The sequence below is a fragment of the Salvia hispanica genome, chromosome 1 (genome assembly GCF_029641045.1).
Source record: "Salvia hispanica isolate PSC_SH4W2 chromosome 1, Shi_PSC_v1, whole genome shotgun sequence".
Lineage (NCBI taxonomy): Eukaryota > Viridiplantae > Streptophyta > Magnoliopsida > Lamiales > Lamiaceae > Salvia > Salvia hispanica.
Genome location: NC_142692.1, coordinates 30,472,385 through 30,491,813, shown reverse-complemented (window position 1 = coordinate 30,491,813; position 19,429 = coordinate 30,472,385). Strand labels below are relative to the sequence as shown.

Sequence of the window (19,429 nt, the reverse complement as noted above, 5' to 3'; positions counted from 1 at the left end):
TTTTTCGCACTCGTTTATATTATTCTCTTTCTTACTTTACTTTATCTCCACTTTAACTATTTGTTATTATTTTTTCAAAACAAGTGCGAAAAAGAAGTGACTCAACTAACGTGGGACGGAGAGAATATTACTTTCTTTTAACCTATAAATTCATATGAATCTAATTTATAAAATTGTCAGAACAAAATTATTTTTTTTATGTGGAAATAAATTATAATTGGAGAATAGTATTGCTACCTAAAATACCCAAAATCAGGAAAAAATTAAACATATGAAATAGTGGCAATAAATGAATATTATGACATTCAATGTTCTTGAAAGCTATTATGTATGTGTGGTCTAATGGAGAAAACACACACACTGCACACATTCTTACACATACACACAGGACACATTCTCACACACACTACATATACACATTCACACACACAATGCACATATTCAAAATTTTAAATTCAATTCCATATCAATTATTTCATTTTACCAAACAAAGGATTTGGAATTGAATTCTAAATTCATTCTTTCCTATTCAATTTCATAGAATTCCAATTCCAATTCAATTCCAACTCCAACTCCAACTCCAACTCCAACTCCAACTCCAACTTCGTGTACCAAACGGACCCTAATAGAAATTTCAAAAGGAATGTGAATCACTTATGATGGGATGGACCAACGGAGGAAGTACGATTATATTTTTTAATTTCAATAGTTTACAATATTTAGTACTATCTTTTATCAATTTCAATAGTTTACTTGGTTATTAATAAAGCTTTGAATAAGTCTATCGGCGCCTTATTGCTGTTTTGAATAAGTGGTCAAATTAAACAGATAGATATATTATTGATGCCTAAGTCTTTAACAAACACAATGTCTAAGTTCTAATGGATAAATATAGTTTTAAATTTTCATAACAAGAAAATGTTTATTTTAACTTCTCTATTTACATATACATGTATCCTTTTTTCTGTTCCTGTGACCTACCGAATTTAATTCAATCCGAATAATTTTCTAAAGAAAACACTAATCACATTGAATTGGAGGTTGCACATAAATTGACAGTTTTTTTTTATCGTTAATATAGTGTAGTTCGATATTCAAGTTCATTAATTTTTGTACTTAATTAAGTTACAACGACAAATATCAAAGTTCATTAATAATTTTACAGAAAGAATGGTCCTTTTTGAAGATCTATCCTGCAAAAGTCATCAAATCACCCTACACTTAAATAAAAATATTTATTTGGTCCTCTCTATTTACATATACCAAATTTATATCTGTTCCAGTGGCAAACTCGCTCTTCTTCTACTTGGTTTATCCAAGTTCGAAACTTCTCAACCACATTTCTTGTTTTATTTGTTTTATCTTCTCCAAATTAACATTATTTTACTCTATATCACCTCCTTATCAATTTAATGTTTTTTTTAATTCATATCTCCTTCTGAATTCATGTGTACGTTTCATTAATTGTTTCGTTTTTAACAAACATTTATTACTTCAACCACTACTAACTTGCTCTTTTTTATTACTATAATTTTATATTCTTTCATAAATAATCTTCATTAATTATTTTTAATAGACAATTGTACGACTAATATAGTGTATAATATTTTACAAACTACTAATTTGAAGTAAGTATCATAAAAGTAATATTTATAAAATTAACCTCCTCATCATGTATAATACAAAAATGCAGAACAAAATTATATGTGGGGCATTTTTAGGTTATACGCAGGACATTTTTAGATCTATGCTAAGTAACAAAACATGGATATTTGTATTTCATATGCATAATTTACTTTCTATGTGACACTATAAAATAATTTTTTATTTATCTAAAATGAAGATTTTTGGTAAAATAAATACAGATTTTATTTTAAATATTGGTCCATTAAGAAAACATAACAAAGAGAACAAAAATGATTAGTCACATTGTGAAATTTTAAGTCGTACGAAGTAATTTTTTCGCACCCTCATATCGAAAATTCTAGATACGCCACTGCTCTGTATGTACAATGTAAATCATCATAAAATAATACACTGAACCCTTTTATCGATCCATTTATGACATACCATCAAGAAATCAAAAGTGACAAGATAAGGCAAGAGATCAACAAAATAACCTCATAATTGGTCTTCGGCTCTGAATGGTTTTGCAACTCCGTGCGATCATCTTCTCACTTCAACCAAATTCTCACTTATTTGCCCAGTTGGTAGATAACAAAATTACTCACACCAACCTTTAGTCAATGACCTCAATCTCCATATATATAACTAGCTCATTCTCGACATCCAATCTAAGTTCCTTCTTTTGGAAGATAACTTTGTTTCTGAGCTACAAAATAGAATGGACTATAAGATCAGATAGAAGAGAGGAGCTATATAGCTTCTTGACGAACTTCTCATTAAGGTTGTCACATCCAATGAGAGGAAGCAAGACACCATATCCATGAGCATAAATAATTTTGACCAAATTAATCATTTAATCCAATGCAGATTTTTTAAATAATGACCAGATGAATCAACAATTTGTGAGTTCAAACAAGAAATTGATGGTTACTCAATCACAATGTTTCAGCATTTTTGCAAATAAATCCAGCTGTTGAAATATTTCAATATTGTTTCAACTTTAAAAATCATTTTCTTATTTTTTTTGCACGAAGTTAGAGTTGAAATTAGCCATTGTTCGTTGGCACAGACAACAGACTAACTAAGCTAAGAATAGGCACTGCGGAATTAGAACTTTCAAATGGGTAGTGGTTTAAAATTCCATCAATTTTGAATTTAACTTTAATGTTGAGTAGATATCTCTCTAAATTCAGCCAAAAATTTGAAAGTGTTGAGACATTGATTGAACGTGTGAAAATAGGATTTCATTTCTAGACATCTTTGCATGAACAAGATTCAATTTACACTTGATTCTATATAGATCCATAAACTAATAACATCAACTCCGAAGAATTCAATTTACATGAATAAGATTCAATTTACACTTAGATTCTATTAGTCATCTCTCATATTAACCTAAGTAAGTTAAAAACTAAACCTTTTATAAGTCATTACAGCTGGGATTTAATTTGACTTTGGGTAACATCATTCAAGAAGAAGTTTGAAACTATTGTATAAAAGCATTTAGTAATTTCATAGACATCATTTACTTGGATTATTGGTTGTTGGATTTTGGGTTTGTAAAATGCAATGTTTATGTTTGATATTGTTTACTTTATTAGCATGTCTTCATTGTTTAGAGGATGACTATTTTTCGGCTTAGCATGTTTTAAAAATGGGGGGTGGGGGGGAATGTAAATTTTGGTAAATGGATTTTGTTAATGATCCAAGCTATTTCGATTCAAACATAACCATCATTACTTCGTTTTTAACTCTGATTAGTGGCGGACTGATTTGCATTTCTGGCGACGAACATTTCGTCGCTGATCTAATTTTCTCTTTTTAGCACTTTAATTCACCAAAACATAGCTACGTTTAACGAAAAAATTCGTCTTATGGGATAATTGTAAAAAAAAAGTACTACTAGTGATTTAATTTTGAAAATTTGAACTATAAGTCAACCAAAAACAATAATTCAAACAATAATTTCCTTTATATACTTATCAACAGTTGAATAGTGTCCATATGTAGGATATGTGAAGATATGCACGTCAAGCTACTAAATATGGGCTCTATGTTTTGAGTTGTGATCAATGTCGAACCATTCTTAAGGATCGAACTAGAGACCAAATTAGAGCCTTTCATCTTCTAAATCTTGTGGTTAGGATTAATTTACCATTATTTCATTATTTTATTTTTAAAAACCTTGCTGAGGGTATTTTAGGAAATCAATTTATTAACTCTCCAAAAATACGTGTTTCATCTTTCTCAAATCTTCGATCGCGCCTTTCTTCAATCTCCAACGATCTGCATCGATCTTCTTCCTGTAATCTCCTTAAATATCCATCGCCTTCACCGCCTCCATCGCCTTCATTAATTCACTATCTGCATCAATTCATCAATTTCATCGATCGTTTTGCAATTTCATCAATTCAATAATCGTGATCTGCATCAAATTCTCGATCTGCATGAAATTCTTCAATCTCCATCGATCTTCATTGATCTTCTTCATGTAATCTCATTAAATCTCCATTATCTCCATCGCCTCCATCGCCTTCATCGCCTTCATCAATTCACTTTCTGCATCAATTCATCAATTTCATCGATCGTTTTGCAATTTCATCAATTCAACAATCGCAATTTGCATCAAATCGTGATTCATCTCTGAATATAAAGCTGGAGATATCTACACAACGAAGCCGGACGTGAAGAATTCCGATTACTTCGTGAGATCAGAATTCTGATTACTTCTCAAGCTTACCTTCAGAATCTCATAGAAGAATTCTGATTATGGATGATCTACAGACATCAATTGGTACTCTTCTTCATAAAAATTCAGATTTAGAGGTAGAAGAAGACGACAACTCATTTGAAGATTCACAGTTTTTTCGAGTCATTTTTTTGGATACCTGATGTGTTTTTAATTTTGCTAAAGTTTTTTAACACATACGATGAAAAATCTACGGTTGAACCTTGTTTATGAATGAATTGTATTTAACAAGAGCTAAACAATTTATATATTTTTTTATTTTTTCACGTTTGTAGTAATAAATAGATCAATATGAAGTACTCCCTTCGTCCCACAAAAGATGTCACACTTTCCTTTTTAGTTTGTCCCAAAAAAAATGTCACATTTCCTTTTTTGGAAAAAGTTCTCTCTCACATGAATATAAAAATTATATTTTCTATCTCTATTTAACACACAAAACAAAACCTCCTAAAATCTCGTGCCGTCCCACAAGTGTGACATCTTTTGTGGGACAAAGGGAGTAATAGTTTGTGTGAATGAAGTAATCATCAGATTGAATGAAGTAAAATTAGTAGTACTGGTTTGTATGCATAAGTTAGAAGAAGAAGAAGAAGAAGAAGAAGAAGAAGAAGAAGAAGAGCATTAGTAAATTATTTCACCAATAAGTTTCATTCGATTTTTTTCACGCTTGCATTAATAAACAGATCATTATGAAGTAATTTATTTCCAGTAGGTATTATTCACTTTTGTAGTTTTTTATTTCATTATAGTAAGTTTATTACTTAAGTTCATTATCTAATAAATTTAAAATGAAAATGTTTTTACTTCATTCCAGTTGGTTTTACTTCATTCAAGTTAGTTCATTACTTTATTCCAGTACGTAATATATTGAAAATGAACAGATTTTTACTTCATTTAAATGAGTCGTTACTTCATTCAAACAGGTTTTTAGTTCATTGCATGCAGTAGGTTTTCAAATGATTTAACACATGTTTCATTCGAATTCATTGAACTGGGTTTTTACTTCATTCCAGTTGGTTTTTACTTCATTTTAGTTAATTTGTACTTCATTCAAGTAAGTTTATTACTTCATTCCAACACGTAATATATTGAGCTAGGTTTTTACTTTATTCAGTGTAAACAATAGTATAATTTATTCCAATAGATTTATTACTTCATTCAAAAACATAATTAATTCATTGAACTAAGTTTTTACTTCATTCCATTCCAATAGGACTTCAAATGCTTTTACGCATATTTCATTTTTGCAGTGTCCAAGGAAGAGTTTTAGCTTCAAAAAATCAAAACTCCCCCCAATTGTTAAACAAATGGATTGAGTAATCAAACAAACTACATTACCTTTTCTGCACCAATCTCAATTGTTAAACTCCCCCCAATAGATTTCGTTCGACTTTTTCACGCTTGTAGTAATAAACAGATCAATATAAAGTACTCCATCCGTTCCACAGTAATAGAGGCATTTCATTTTCCACACTCATTTTGAAAAAATAATTATAAATAGTTAAAGTGGAGAAAACGTAAAGTAAGAAATAGAATATTGTAGATAAGACTCTTCTCTACATTATTCTCTCTCTTACTTTACTCTCTCTCCACTTTAATTATTTAATATCATTTTTTCAAAACGAATGCAGAAAATGAAATGTCTCTATTACTGTGGAACGGATGGAGTAGTTTATTTCTAGTAGGTATTACTTCATTATGTGCTTTTGAAATGAGATTTTGTTTTACGTCCAAAAAATTAAACGGCAACAAACTATACAATAGTACATCATATGAATACCTAACAACGTCCAGTAGGTATTACTTCATTTCAGTAGAATTTTACTTCATTCCAATAGGTTAATTACTTCATTCTAGTACGTTTTTATTTCATTCCTGTAAGTTCATTACTTCATTCCATCCATTATGTAATAAATTAGAAATGAAAAGATTTTAACTTTATTCCAGTAGGTTTATTACTTCATTCAAATTGGTCATTACTTAATTCAAATAGGATTTTAGTTCATTCCAATAGATTTTCAAATGATTTAACACATGTTTCTTCCAAATTCATAGAACAAGGTTTTTTTTCACTTTGTTCACCGTAAATAATAGTACTCCCTCCGTCCCACAAAAGATGTCACACTTGTGGGACGACACGAGATTTTAGGAGGTTTTGTTTTGTGTGTTAAATGGAGAGAGAAAATATAAGTTTTATATTCATGTGAGATAGAAATTTTTCTAAAAAGGGAAATGTGACATCTTTTTGTGGGACAAACTAACAAGGAAAGTGTGACATCTTTTGTGGGACGGAGGGAGTACAATTTATTCCAATAGATTTATTACTTCATTCGAAAAAGTTATTACTTCATTGTACTAGGTTTTTACTTCATCCAGTAGGATTTCAAATTCTTCTATTGTTCTACAGATACTTTGTTTCTGCAGTGTCCACGGTAGAGCCTTCAGCTTCAGAATACTAAAAATCCCCTCTAATAATTGAACAAGTGGATTAAGTAATCAAACAAATGCATCACCTCTTCCGCACCAAACTCACTTGCTCATCGCATTTTTAATCAATTATGACCATCATTTCAGGATCCAAGAGTTATTTGTACTTAGAAACAGCAACGAACACGGTGAGTAGATGCAGCGCGAAGTAGATGACAACGACGTAGCTTCGAGTGGAATTTTATTACTATTTTGACGAAAATCAGATCCAATTTAGGAATTAGATGATGTAAATTAAGATTAAGAACTTTGTAAAAGCTTCAAAGGTGTATTATCTTCACCAGACGTTCGGCCAGAACGCAACAGCCGTCGATTACCTTCGGTCGACGATTGGCCTGTGTCAACCATTTCGAATCAGTGGATTGCGGATGAATCGGGGGTGAGTCGACTATAGTTGAATCAGCTGGAGATGTCGTCGATTGTAGTCGAGGTAGACGATGATGTCGTCGATTTGCAGAAGAAGATGTGGAAGCGTCAATTTTGGCAGAAGAAGCAGCGTTGGAGCGTCGATTTGCAGATGAAGAGGAGCGGGAAATGAGAAAGATTGGTAAATATTTTTGGAGGCGCAGCAACGGGAATGAGTATGGAAAGTAAACCATGAAATTTTTATCCTAAATGCAATTAGACCTAAATACCCCCGGATTAAAGTAAATTGTGTACCTAATGAAGGAGCGAAATTAATATAACATGGTTTAATCTCATCCATTAAAATATAGATCTAAGGGTCTTAATTTGGTCTCTAGCTCGGCCTTTAAGAGTAGATTTGTGAATAATGAGACTCTGTGTTTAGATATACAAGTATAAGATTTAATTTATCGTTATTTGATGCACCATATTGTGTCTAAGAAAGCATATTTGATAACACGCAAAAGGACAAAATTGTCCGAGATGTAAACGTATTTCCTTCTTATGTGTTTACTCCCTCCGTCCCACATAATTTGGGACACTTTGACCCGGCACGGGTTTTAAGAAATACTTCCTCCATCCACGATTAAGAATCTCATTTTAAATGGCACTGGTTTTAAGAAATGTTAAGAAAAGTGGGTGGAAGAAAGTTAGTGGAATAGGGGTCTCACTTGTATATATTAGTTTTAAATGATATGTGAGTGTAATGAGTTAGTGAAACGTGAGGTCTATGGTAATTATGAACCGGGACTCTTATTCGTGGACGGACAAAAATGAAAAAATGGGACTCTTATTCGTTGACGGAGGGAATATAATGGAAAGTGAGTTGAAAAAGTTGGTGGGATGTGGGTCCTACTTTTAAAGTATTAGTTTTATAATCAAATGTGAGTAGGAATAATTTAGTGGAATGCGGTGTCCACTACCAAAAATAGTAAAAGTGAAGTGTGTTAAATTATGTGGGACGACCCAAAATGAAATACTAGGTCAAATTATGTGGGACGGAGAGAGTATTATACTAGGAATTACTACTAGATTATTAAATTAATTTATTAAATTACTAATTATAAATGAAGTCTTGAATGAAACATTCGAATTCCTACTATGTTCTGCTGCAATTTCCATTGGATTGTTTCTCTTCTGCCACTTTCATTTTTACATTCTGTATCTTTCACCAAATTATTAATTATTATCAAGTCATTATTAACACAAATTGCAAATTCCAATGAAACCCAAAAAATTATAAACACATACTGCATTTATCAAAGATGAAAACTAGTACAGTAGTATTTTGTATATATTTGAAAAACGAAATGAAATCAAAGGGAATTAAACCCAGATTCATCAACGATAAAATCGAAGCAAGGTAGGTCAATCCAGATTCCGATGGGAGACCTTTTCTGCGCCGATCGTCGATACAATGATCGGCATGACAACAACTATGCTTATAAATCAGCCGGCCGGGAAGCAATCGTGAGGGAGAATCCGGTGGTCAAATCCACGAAATGAGGTTTAAAGCAAACAGAAATACCAATAAAATGTGCATCCTCTGCCGGCTGCACAGTAACCATATCTTAGCATTTGAAGATCGATGCGGTGAAGGAATCGCCGGAAGAATTAGGGAGAAACGAAGCTGCCGGTCTTGAAAATACTACCGCCGACCTTGGAAACATTTCCGTCGGGCTCGAACTTGCAAACCCAGCCAGAAATTGAGAGAGAGAGAGAGAGAGAGAGAAAAAGAGAGGTGGGCAACTCAATCGATGGGGAAGAAGATGAGAGAGAGAACATGGTAGGGGTAGTGGTGGAAAACACAGTGTAACTGAGTAGAAAAAGGAAAATTTGCACGGGCCTAAAAAAATTAAATTTTTCTATTATTTTCTTGGCATATCTTGATTACCAAACATGCCCAAGATAATTAAATTTTTCAATTTCAAATTTGACCGGCATTGGTTAACCAATATCTATATAATTCAAATCTCCTTGGAAAGATAGACATCAACAACCCAAAACAAAACACAAAAAAAGAAAAAAAAAATGCTAGCTTCGGTTCTTGTTTCCCTTGCCTTGGTAGCCGCATGGCTCATCTACACAAGGTGGTCCGACTCGAGGCGGCAGAAGCTACACAAGCTCCCTCCTGGGCCGCCTGGTCTTCCGATCATCGGCAACATGCTACAACTCGGCCCAAACCCACACAAATCCTTGGCTAACCTCTCCAAAACATACGGCCCCTTGATGCTCCTCAAGCTCGGGAACCAATCCGCCGTCGTTGCCTCATCACCCGAGATGGCTAAAGAAATCTTTCAAAAACACGGCCACGTCTTCTCGACGCCCTTCGTTCCCAACTCAGTGTGCGTGCACGGCCGCGGGGACGTCTCGATGGCCATGCACCCCGCCACCTCAGACTTATGGAAAAAGATCCGGCGAATATACAGAGAGAAACTGGTCTCCAATCAAGCTCTCCAAGCAAGTCAAGATCTCCGGCGAGAGAGGCTGCGGAAGCTCAACGAATATATCAACACGTGCAGCGGAGAGGGCCTCCCTATGAACGTCGGAGAATCCGCCTTCACCACCATGTTAAACCTCATTTTTGCTACCCTTTTCTCCATTGAAATCATCCAATTCGGTGTTATACAAAACAAATTCGAAGAGCATGTTAAGGCCATCACAAGGTATATGGGAGTTCCCAATGTTGCAGATTTCTTCCCCGTCTTTGCTCCTTTGGATCCACAGGGGTTGAGACGGAAGCTCGCTCATCACTTCGGGAGCTTGCTTGAGATAGTCCAGAGCCACATCGACCAGCGACTGCAGGAAAGAACAATGCCGTCTTACCACAAGAAGAGTGATTTCCTTGAAACCCTCCTAGACCTCTCCCAAGGGAATGAGTATGATTTGAGCGTTAATGAAATCAAGAATTTGTTTGTGGTGAGAATAATGTTTAATTAACTTTTCCATGTTTACAAATCGTTATTCTAAAACACGGGTACTGTATATGTCAGGATTTAATTCTTGCAGGATCAGATACAAGTGCGGCCACGGCAGAATGGTCAATGGTGGAACTAATACTCCACCCTGACAAAATGGAAAAGCTGAAAGCAGAGCTGAAGAGCGTTGTAGGAGAGAAAAGCATTGTTGAAGAATCAGACATCTCAAGACTCCCATACTTGCAAGCTACCATCAAGGAAGTGTTCCGCCATCACCCTCCCGCGCCTATCTTATGTCCTCGTGTCGCGGTGGATGGAGCGCGAGTCAATGACTATATAATCCCCAAAAATGCTAAAATATTTGTCAATGTTTGGGCAATCATGAGAGATCCAAGCATCTGGAACGATCCAGAGAGCTTTGAGCCTGAACGATTTTTAAATAATGACATAAATTTTTTAGGGCAGCATTTGGAGCTAATTCCATTTGGTTCAGGACGGAGAATTTGCCCGGGCTTGCCAATAGCTAACCTCATGTTCCACTCCATGGTGGCAACGATGTGCCACAACTTTGATTGGAAGCTTGAAAAAGGGTCAGAATCCAAAACACTCCAAAGAGAAGAGTTTTTCGGACAAGTACTGCAGAAGAAAACCCATCTTAAAGCAATTCCCATCAAGGTTTAATGATTAATATATCATATGATGGGCTTTCATGATTGATATTAAAATAAATATGGAAGACATTGTCATGATCAGATGAGACATTTAGTATCTCTTATTACTAGATATACTGAATAAATTTAATAAGATCCTCGTGAGATCCTCTGCAGTGTATTAAAATACAGCATTTGCTGATGTGCTTAAAATGCACAAAACAATAAATAAAACGCCAACTTCTTGCTTTTCTTGTTATGGAGTAATATTACCCCCTCCGTCCCAGATAATTCGATCCAGTATTCCATTTCGGGCTATCCCATATAATTTGTCCTATTTCAATTTTATCATTTTTGGTAGTGGACCTCATATTCCACTAACTCATTCCTATTCACATTTTATTATAAAACTAATACTTTAAAAGTAGGACTCACATCCCACCAACTTTTTCAACTTACTTTTCATTAGATTTCTTAAAATTCGTGCCAGATCAAAGTGTTCCAAATTATCTAGGACAGAGAGAGTATTTTTTATTCTAGATTTGCTTTTTGTGTTGTATGATATTTTTAATTGTATTATACTAGTATGAACTAAATAATCGTTACTTATTTGCTTTTGTAAATGATATTTTTAAGATTTATTGTGGATCACCTTTTCTATATCAACATTTTAAAATATTATAAAATAATTAAACTAGATTCATAAATTAGCATATATATATTATAGGGATGTATTCAAATTCTTTTCATATCTTTTGTCTTTTTTCCTTCTTAATCCTAGCCGCACGATTTTGTCATCTGACGGTTAGATTAATGCCACGTGTCATTTAATAATGCACATTTTCATTCTAATAATGCACAACGGCTAATAATGCAACATTATAGACTAATAATGCACATTTTCATTCTAATAATGCACAACGGCTAATAATGCAACATTATAGACTAATAATGCACATTTTCATTCTAATAATGCACAATGGCTAATAATGCAACATTATAGACTAATAATGCATTGATCACAACCATCCAATTCAAGGATCCAAGGGCTGAGATTAAGAAGGAAATAGGACACTTAGGGTGCAAAGGAGCCTAACGCACCCCTATATATATATATATAGAGAGAGAGAGTTGTGATCATTGTCAAACCAATTTTAAAGACCGAACTAGAGACCAAATCTGAGCCATTAGATCTAGTGTTTTTGATGAGATGTGCTGCTGCGTAAATTTTTTCTGCTTCATTACAAGCCCATTTTACTTCATTGTATAGGTTTATTACTTCATTCCGTACGTAATACCTTGAAACTACAACATGTTTTTACTTGCTTCCAGTATGTTTTGAAATGATTCACCATATGCTTCATTCAAATTCATTGACTTGGGTTTTTACTTGATTAACATTTTAAAATGCAATTTATTCAAGTGGGTTTATTACTTCATTAAGAAACATTATTACTTCATTGGATAAGATTTTTACTTCATTCTAGTAGGATTTCAAATGCTTCTACACATACTTCATTCCAATAATTTATTACATTATTCCATGTGTTTATTAAACCATATCAGTGCCGTAGAGGTGGTGATAGACATTGTAGAGAGAAGAATGGCACGCGACGGCGAAATCACATTTACGTACTGGAATGAAGTAATAATCCTATTGGAATGAAGAAAAAACCTTCTGGAATGAAGTAATATATTCTGGAATGAAGTTAAATCTTCGTAACATGTTAGTATGATTTATTTACCTTCGGATGAATTAAAATAGGCTCGTGATGAAGGCGAAAATAATTTATAAATTTGTGTATCTCATCCCTAAAAAATTAGATCTAAAAACCCTAATTTAGTATGGTTCGGTGGTTCGGTCTTTAAGAGTGGATTTGTGGATAATGCAATTACTCTATGTATATATATATATATATATATAGGATTAGATGATCTAATTGTCAATAATTAACCAAAAACACGGAAGGTCATAATTAAGTAGTTATAGGTCATATTATAATATTTGGGTTTATGTCATGTTAAGATCATTTTAGGTCATACCCTGTTAGCATGACCTCAAAATAAACTAATTATGACCTAAAAATGTCCTACGTATGACTTTGTTCTGCGTTTCTGTACTTAAATCTCGTCTTCATAGATCAAAACCCTATATATATATATATAGGGGTGCACTAGGGTGCTACCATAGTTAAAATAACATCATACCACCAATATAGTCCGTTAGATCTCATCTATGGACGCCTAGGATTAAGTTTCGTGAAAAAACACGGGTTTGCAGTCTACTGTATTAGATATTGCAGTCGTGGTAAACTGCAATATTGTTGTGTAAGACTGCAATATTCAATGAACAGCACTGCAATCTGTTAACGTAAAATTAGAAATTTCCTATTTTACCCCTCCGTATTTTTACACGTGGCAGCATGACAAGCACACGATTTTCAGATCCAATGGCCTAAAATGGTGGTATGGTGTTACAATATAGAGGGTTGTCATCTTAGTACATCCCTATATATATATATATATATATATATATATATATATATAGGGGTGCATTATGGTGCCACCATAGATAGGATAACACCATACCACCAATATAGTTCGTTAGATCTCATCTATGGACGGCTAGGATTAAGTTTCGTGAAAAAACACGGGTTTGCAGTCTACTATATTAGATATTGCAGTCTACTGCATTAGATACTGCAGTCGTGGTAAGCTGCAATATTGTTGTGGTAAGACTGCAATATTCAATGAACAGCACTGCAATCTGGTAACGTAAAATTAGAAATTTCCTATTTTACCCCTCCGTGTTTTTACACGTGGCAGCATGACAAGCACACGATTTTCAGATCCAATGGCCTAAAATGGTGGTATGGTGTTACGATAAAGAGGGTTGTCATCTTAGTACATGCCTATATATATATATATATAGGGAGATGATCAAAATAAGAATGCATTTAAACCCAGAAATGCAGCCCAAATCTTGGCCCTAAGATTAGATGATCTAATGGTCAATAATTAACCAAAAATACAGAAGGTCATAATTAAGTAGTTTTAGGTCATATTATAAGATTTGAGTTTATGTCATGTTAAGATCATTTTAGGTCATGCTTTGTTAGCATGACCTAAAAATAAACTAACTATGACATAAAAATGCCCTACGTATGACTTTGTTCTGCGTTTCTGTATTTAAATATGGTCTTCATATATCAAAACCCTATATATATATATATATATATACATATATGGAGGAATAAGCTGGACGAAGTCCTGAGGAGGAAATATAAAAATATATATCATATTTTGGACGTATAAGCTGGACGAAGTCCAGGGAAAAAAATAAAATAAAAATAAAAGAGAAAATAAGAAAGGAGGTTAGAAGGAGAAATTCTCATAACCCGAAGCATCGGTGGCAGAAAATAACTTAGAGCGTTTGATCCTAACATCCCTGGTGAGGAATGAGTGATCGAGCGAATCCAACAATTGGTAAAGCTAAAGGCTATCTGGACAAGCTGACTAACCGACTAGATTGAAGAAGGGAAGGGGATGATTTGGAGAGTGTAGACTATTGGATTGACCTTAAACTTGTGGGGATGGATGCTTGAAAATCTGAACTAATTCATGCTTACGTGTTTTGTTTTTCCTAAGTGTTTTTTATGTCAGTAGAGTGTCTAGGTCTAGGAGTTTTTAGGGGTCGGTCAAATAATAACCATGCATTGAAATTCGCCTTATTTCTCTTTTTCTTGTCTTTATACTTGAGGACAAGTATGGTCTAAGTGTGGGCAGTTTGATAAGGCTAATTTCATGCATTGGTTATGTGGATCAATTCTGTGATTTCTTGGGTCTAACAAGATTTTATAAGCCAGGTGTGTAGAGAAACCGCCAACCCCAGAAAAAAGACGAAGATTACTTGGAGGAAGAAGTTGGCGGGAGAAGTGAGCAGAAGAGGGAAGAGTTGCTAGACGAAGGAGCATCCAAACGGAGGGCAAAATGGGAATCACAAGAATAGCCTAGAAGCTCTACTTACTATAAATAAGAGCACGCATTCAACATGAAGATCATCATCTTTTCTCAACATCGGCGCTTAGCTTAGCTTTTCCATTTTTCTCTGCACACACACTAAGGGGGATCATTCGGGGGTTCACGTTTCGGTTCAGTTGTGGTGTAACACCGTCTCCTTGGAGGCGAAGATACAATCCTTTATTTGCTTTCTGTTTACATTTCGTATTTCCCGAGTCTTCGCTGTTCGAAGCTCGGTTGTGTTTTGTTATTCTCTCGTTGGATACTTTGTATTTTGCTATGGAAATTGCTATTTTGGTTTCAGTTATGTTCTTGTTGTGTTATCAGTTTGTTTTGGTGGATATTGTTGGTTGATCTGAGTTTGGAGTTTGAATTTCATGGAAATTTGTAGTTGATCGGTTGAATCTAGTTGAATCTGTGAAGATCGGAGATGGAAACGGTGTTTGATTGTTGTGGATGGCTTGGATCCGGAGTGGATGAAGCATCCGACGTGTAGATTTGTTCACGTTTGCATGGTTATGATATTTTAAATTTTGTTTACTCGTTACCTCGTCTAGTAATCGTAGATCTGTTTCTGTTTCAGTAGTTCTTGAGTTAATCGGTTTAATTCCGTTTGCCATGTTTTGATCCTTGCTTGCTCTGTTTTTCATCAGTTAATTAGTGATAGAAGTTAGCGAAGATGATGTCGTTGTTAATTACTCGTTTAGTTGGTTAATCTGCAGCCTTTTTCAGTCGTACTATGCCGTTTAAGGAAATGGTCCCCACGTTTCGTTTTTCCTCTGTCTAGGCTAGTTTAGGAAGTCGTTTACAAAGTCCAGTAGTTGTTTCAAATAATTTTGGTTATTATGCATGTCTCCGCCTAGATCTAGCTGTTAGAATAGAGTATTTCATTTCCCAAGTCTAGGAATTAAATCTCAACCCCGAAAATTGTGTGGCAGCCGCCAAAAATAGCTTCCAGATCTTTGAGCATGTTTACTTATGCATCTGTCTCTGTGGATTCGATCCCTGCTTCCCTGTACTAACCTTTGTAGCATAGCGGGTTGAGGGTTTTGAAAGGCTAAGGAAGTGATTGTGTGCCCAACGACAGGTAACCCAAAGATTCTCTGAATTCCTAGACTCGGTGTCTAGTGGATTCTCTGGATCGGGAGATTTTTAATTCAAACACATCTCGCTGACCAATCGTCTCTTCATGGAGTTATGTGTTAGGATTGATTCGGAAAATACGAAATGTAAACAGAAAGCAATAAAGGATTTTAATTTAATTCTAGATTATTCTACAATAGGCTAGATATAAATGGTAAACAAGAATTTTCTCACATGTGTTTAATAATTTCGTACCTTTTCCATACTCCTAGAAGGAAATATTTTTATTTTATTTGTTAGTGTTGTTGGCCTTCTACTCCATAATATTTACATAATTAACTATTATTTTAATAACTTACTTTATTCCCTCCGTCCCATAAAAGTTGAGACAAAACTTTTGGGCACGAGGATTAAGAATTTATATTAAATAAATAGGAGAGATGAAAAAAGTAGGAAAGATAAGAGAGAGTAAAGTAAATGATGGAATAAAGTAAGAGTGATTAGATGTTTTGTCTTTAGTTAAAAAAAGAAATGACTCAACTTTATTGGGACGGACTAAAATGAAATACGACTCAACTTTTATGGGACGGAGGGAGTACTATTTTATTTCCGTATCCCTTAAATCCCATATATAGCATTTCTTTAACTAACATATATTTAATTTCTATTACGTAACAAATTGCAATGGTAAACGGTATGGTCATTTATTCAAATAATTCTATTTAGTTACTAAAAGTTATTTTCATTATTATTACTCCTAAGTTTTATATATAGTCTTGTTAAATCATATCAATTAATTTCGTGCAATATTTTCGATAGTTTCACTCTAAATCGCCGTATTTCATGTCGGAAAATAATTTCCAACTAAGCACTATTTTGGGATGTTACATTCATCCCACCTTAAAAGAAATTTCGTCCCGAAATTTCCAATGACTACGCTTAATCACAGACATTTGTCTTCTTTTATATTTAGTTAGTATTTCATAATCTTAATATTAACACCTACTATTACATTTTAAAATTTTATTCTAATCCAGAACCGCCTAAACCTAGGCTCTGATACCAAACTTGTAACACCCCCTATCCGTCCAGCGACTGACCGAATAAGAGATGCCTCAATTTGATACTATTAAATATGGTAATTTAAAATATCTATTACTAGAGTCATTCTTATCCCAAGTGATTAAGATGATTTCAACTGACTATTCTTTTTCCTATCTTATTTCTGGTATAATTCATTTATAGAATATGTTTTGTATAAGCACATAATTTTTCACATATCATCATCTTAATACTATAATGTCATATTATGTCAATCACTATCAAATATCATATAATCACATCATATATTATCATGTAATATCATATAACCATAGAAAACTTCATAAAATGTTAGACAATTCCACTTACCTTCATAGGACACCGTTTAGCAATCGTATGCACCGCCAATTATACCCAATCTTGTAAACTGAATCTCCAGGTTCCTGATATAGGTAGTACTAAAATCTCTGAAGAGCAAAAATCATGTCAGAGGCTCCGAAGAGCAAACCATATCAGAGGCTCCGAAGAGCAAATCGGAGGCCACAAAAGGCAATTATCACGTTATCTCCCCCGCGTGGGGACCGATCGATATATCATATTCTCCACCGCGTGTGGACCGATCGAATATCATACTATTTCCGCCGCGTGCGGGCCGATCGAAATATTTTTGGTGCACCAACATACTTATCAAATTGCCACCGCGTGTGGCGCGCTCGAATATATCATCATTTCCCCCGCGTGGTGACCGATCGGACCCAAGTATAATCCTGGGCTTGTACCATGGTACACAAGTATTTCCACCACGTGTGGACCAATCGGACTCAAGTATAAAAGTCGAGCCTGCATCATGATGCACTACTTATTTCTCCCGTGTGGAGACGATCGGGTCTGAGTAGAACTCGGGCCTGCACCATGGTGTAAAATACATCCTATTGGCCTGCCACTGTACTGACTAACCTTCCGAGTACCCCTCCTTCTTGAATTCAGATACCACTTCCAATTGCCATGTACTCCCTCCGTCCCAGATAATTCGTCCCAGTTCATTTTTCACACTCGTTTTGCAAAAATAATAATAAATAGGTAAAGTTGAGAGAAAGTAAAATAAGAGAAACAATAATGTAGATAAGACTATTCTCTACATTATTCTCTCTTTTACTTTACTTTTTCTCCACTTTAACTATTTATTATTATTTTTGCAAAATGAGTGTAAAAAAGGAACTGGGACGAATTATCTGGGACGGAGTACTACTTATGTCATACATGCCGTATTTTTCATATATCGTCTTGCACCAAATATTAATATTCCACATAATTACTATTTTTATTATCCTTATTACACATCTTTTTCTTAATATTTTCATAATTATTGTCACTTCTCACATCTATTCAATATTACTACTATTCACAACATACATAATCTCAATATCAAAATTAAATGACTACCATCTTAATATTATACTCTTTCCCACCATTAATTCACTCAATTACTATTCACTTCTTCTATCTAGAATCACTTTAATAGGAATGTCCATAATTAATTCCAAGATTAATTATGTAATCCTTATTTCATTTAAAATCCTAATTTCATGATCAAATCGTAAAACTGAAGCATATTAGTTATATATCCAAAATTTTACTAATTAAGTCACGTTAAGTAATTTAACATGTCAATATAATTAAAACATAATCTCTTAACTAGACAAAGGGAGGGGCGGAGCCACCCACGCTAAGGAAAGGGATGGGAACAGAAGTCCCTCATAATTATCTCAATAAAACTCTATAACATAATTATCACTACTTATTCAAACATGATATATTAAATATGAATTGAACTATATAACGACACTCCTAATTAGACGAACGGGGCAGGACCTCCCATGCTAATTTAGGAGCTATCCGTAAGACCTCTTTAAATATCACATTAAAATTCTAACACAACATTAATCTCTCAATCATAATTTATTAATTAAATTAACCAAATTAACTTAAATAACACTCCTTACTTAGAACTAAGGTGGCCAAGCCAACCATGCTAAGAAAGGAGTGGGGTGCCAAAGCCCCTTAATTCCCACATTAACATTTTATAACATATTTATAATTCATTACTTATAATAATTTATTAGTTGAAAAACAAGAATTAACATACTAATTAAATTATAATACCACTCCCTGATTAGACGGAGGGGGCCGAGCCCCTATGCTAAATTAGGAGTGGGGTGTCGAAGCACACCTTAAAATGAGAGGTTAGGATCCATTTATAGCAAGCTCCCAAGTTTCTAGAATTTTCTTTTAGAATTGTTTTAATTTAATTCTAGATTGTTCTATAATAGGCTAGAGATAAATGGTAAACAAGAATTTTCTCACATGTGTTTAATAATTTCGTACCTTTTCCATACTCCTTCTAGAAGGAAATATTTTGATTTTATTTGTTAGTGTTGTTGGCCTTCTAC

General features: G+C 34.1%; 1 protein-coding gene across 1 annotated transcript; it reads left to right on the top strand.

Annotated features, from left to right (window-relative positions):
* The first annotated feature begins 9,254 nt into the window (after positions 1-9,254).
* Positions 9,255-11,089, top strand: LOC125218856 (11-hydroxysugiol 20-monooxygenase-like). Its single transcript, XM_048120636.2, has 2 exons — positions 9,255-10,186; positions 10,261-11,089. The coding sequence occupies exons 1-2, from the start codon at positions 9,299-9,301 to the stop codon at positions 10,864-10,866; spliced, it is 1,494 nt and encodes a 497-aa protein (XP_047976593.1). The 5' UTR covers positions 9,255-9,298; the 3' UTR covers positions 10,867-11,089.
* Positions 11,090-19,429: the final 8,340 nt, after the last annotated feature.

Excerpts from the sequence above, each read along its gene's own strand:
- LOC125218856 (XM_048120636.2), top strand. The coding sequence starts at position 9,299 with ATGCTAGCTTCGGTTCTTGTTTCCCTTGCCTTGGTAGCCGCATGGCTC. Across the intron at positions 10,187-10,260 it reads AAATCAAGAATTTGTTTGTG|GATTTAATTCTTGCAGGATC; the intron begins GTGAGAATAATG and ends TGTATATGTCAG.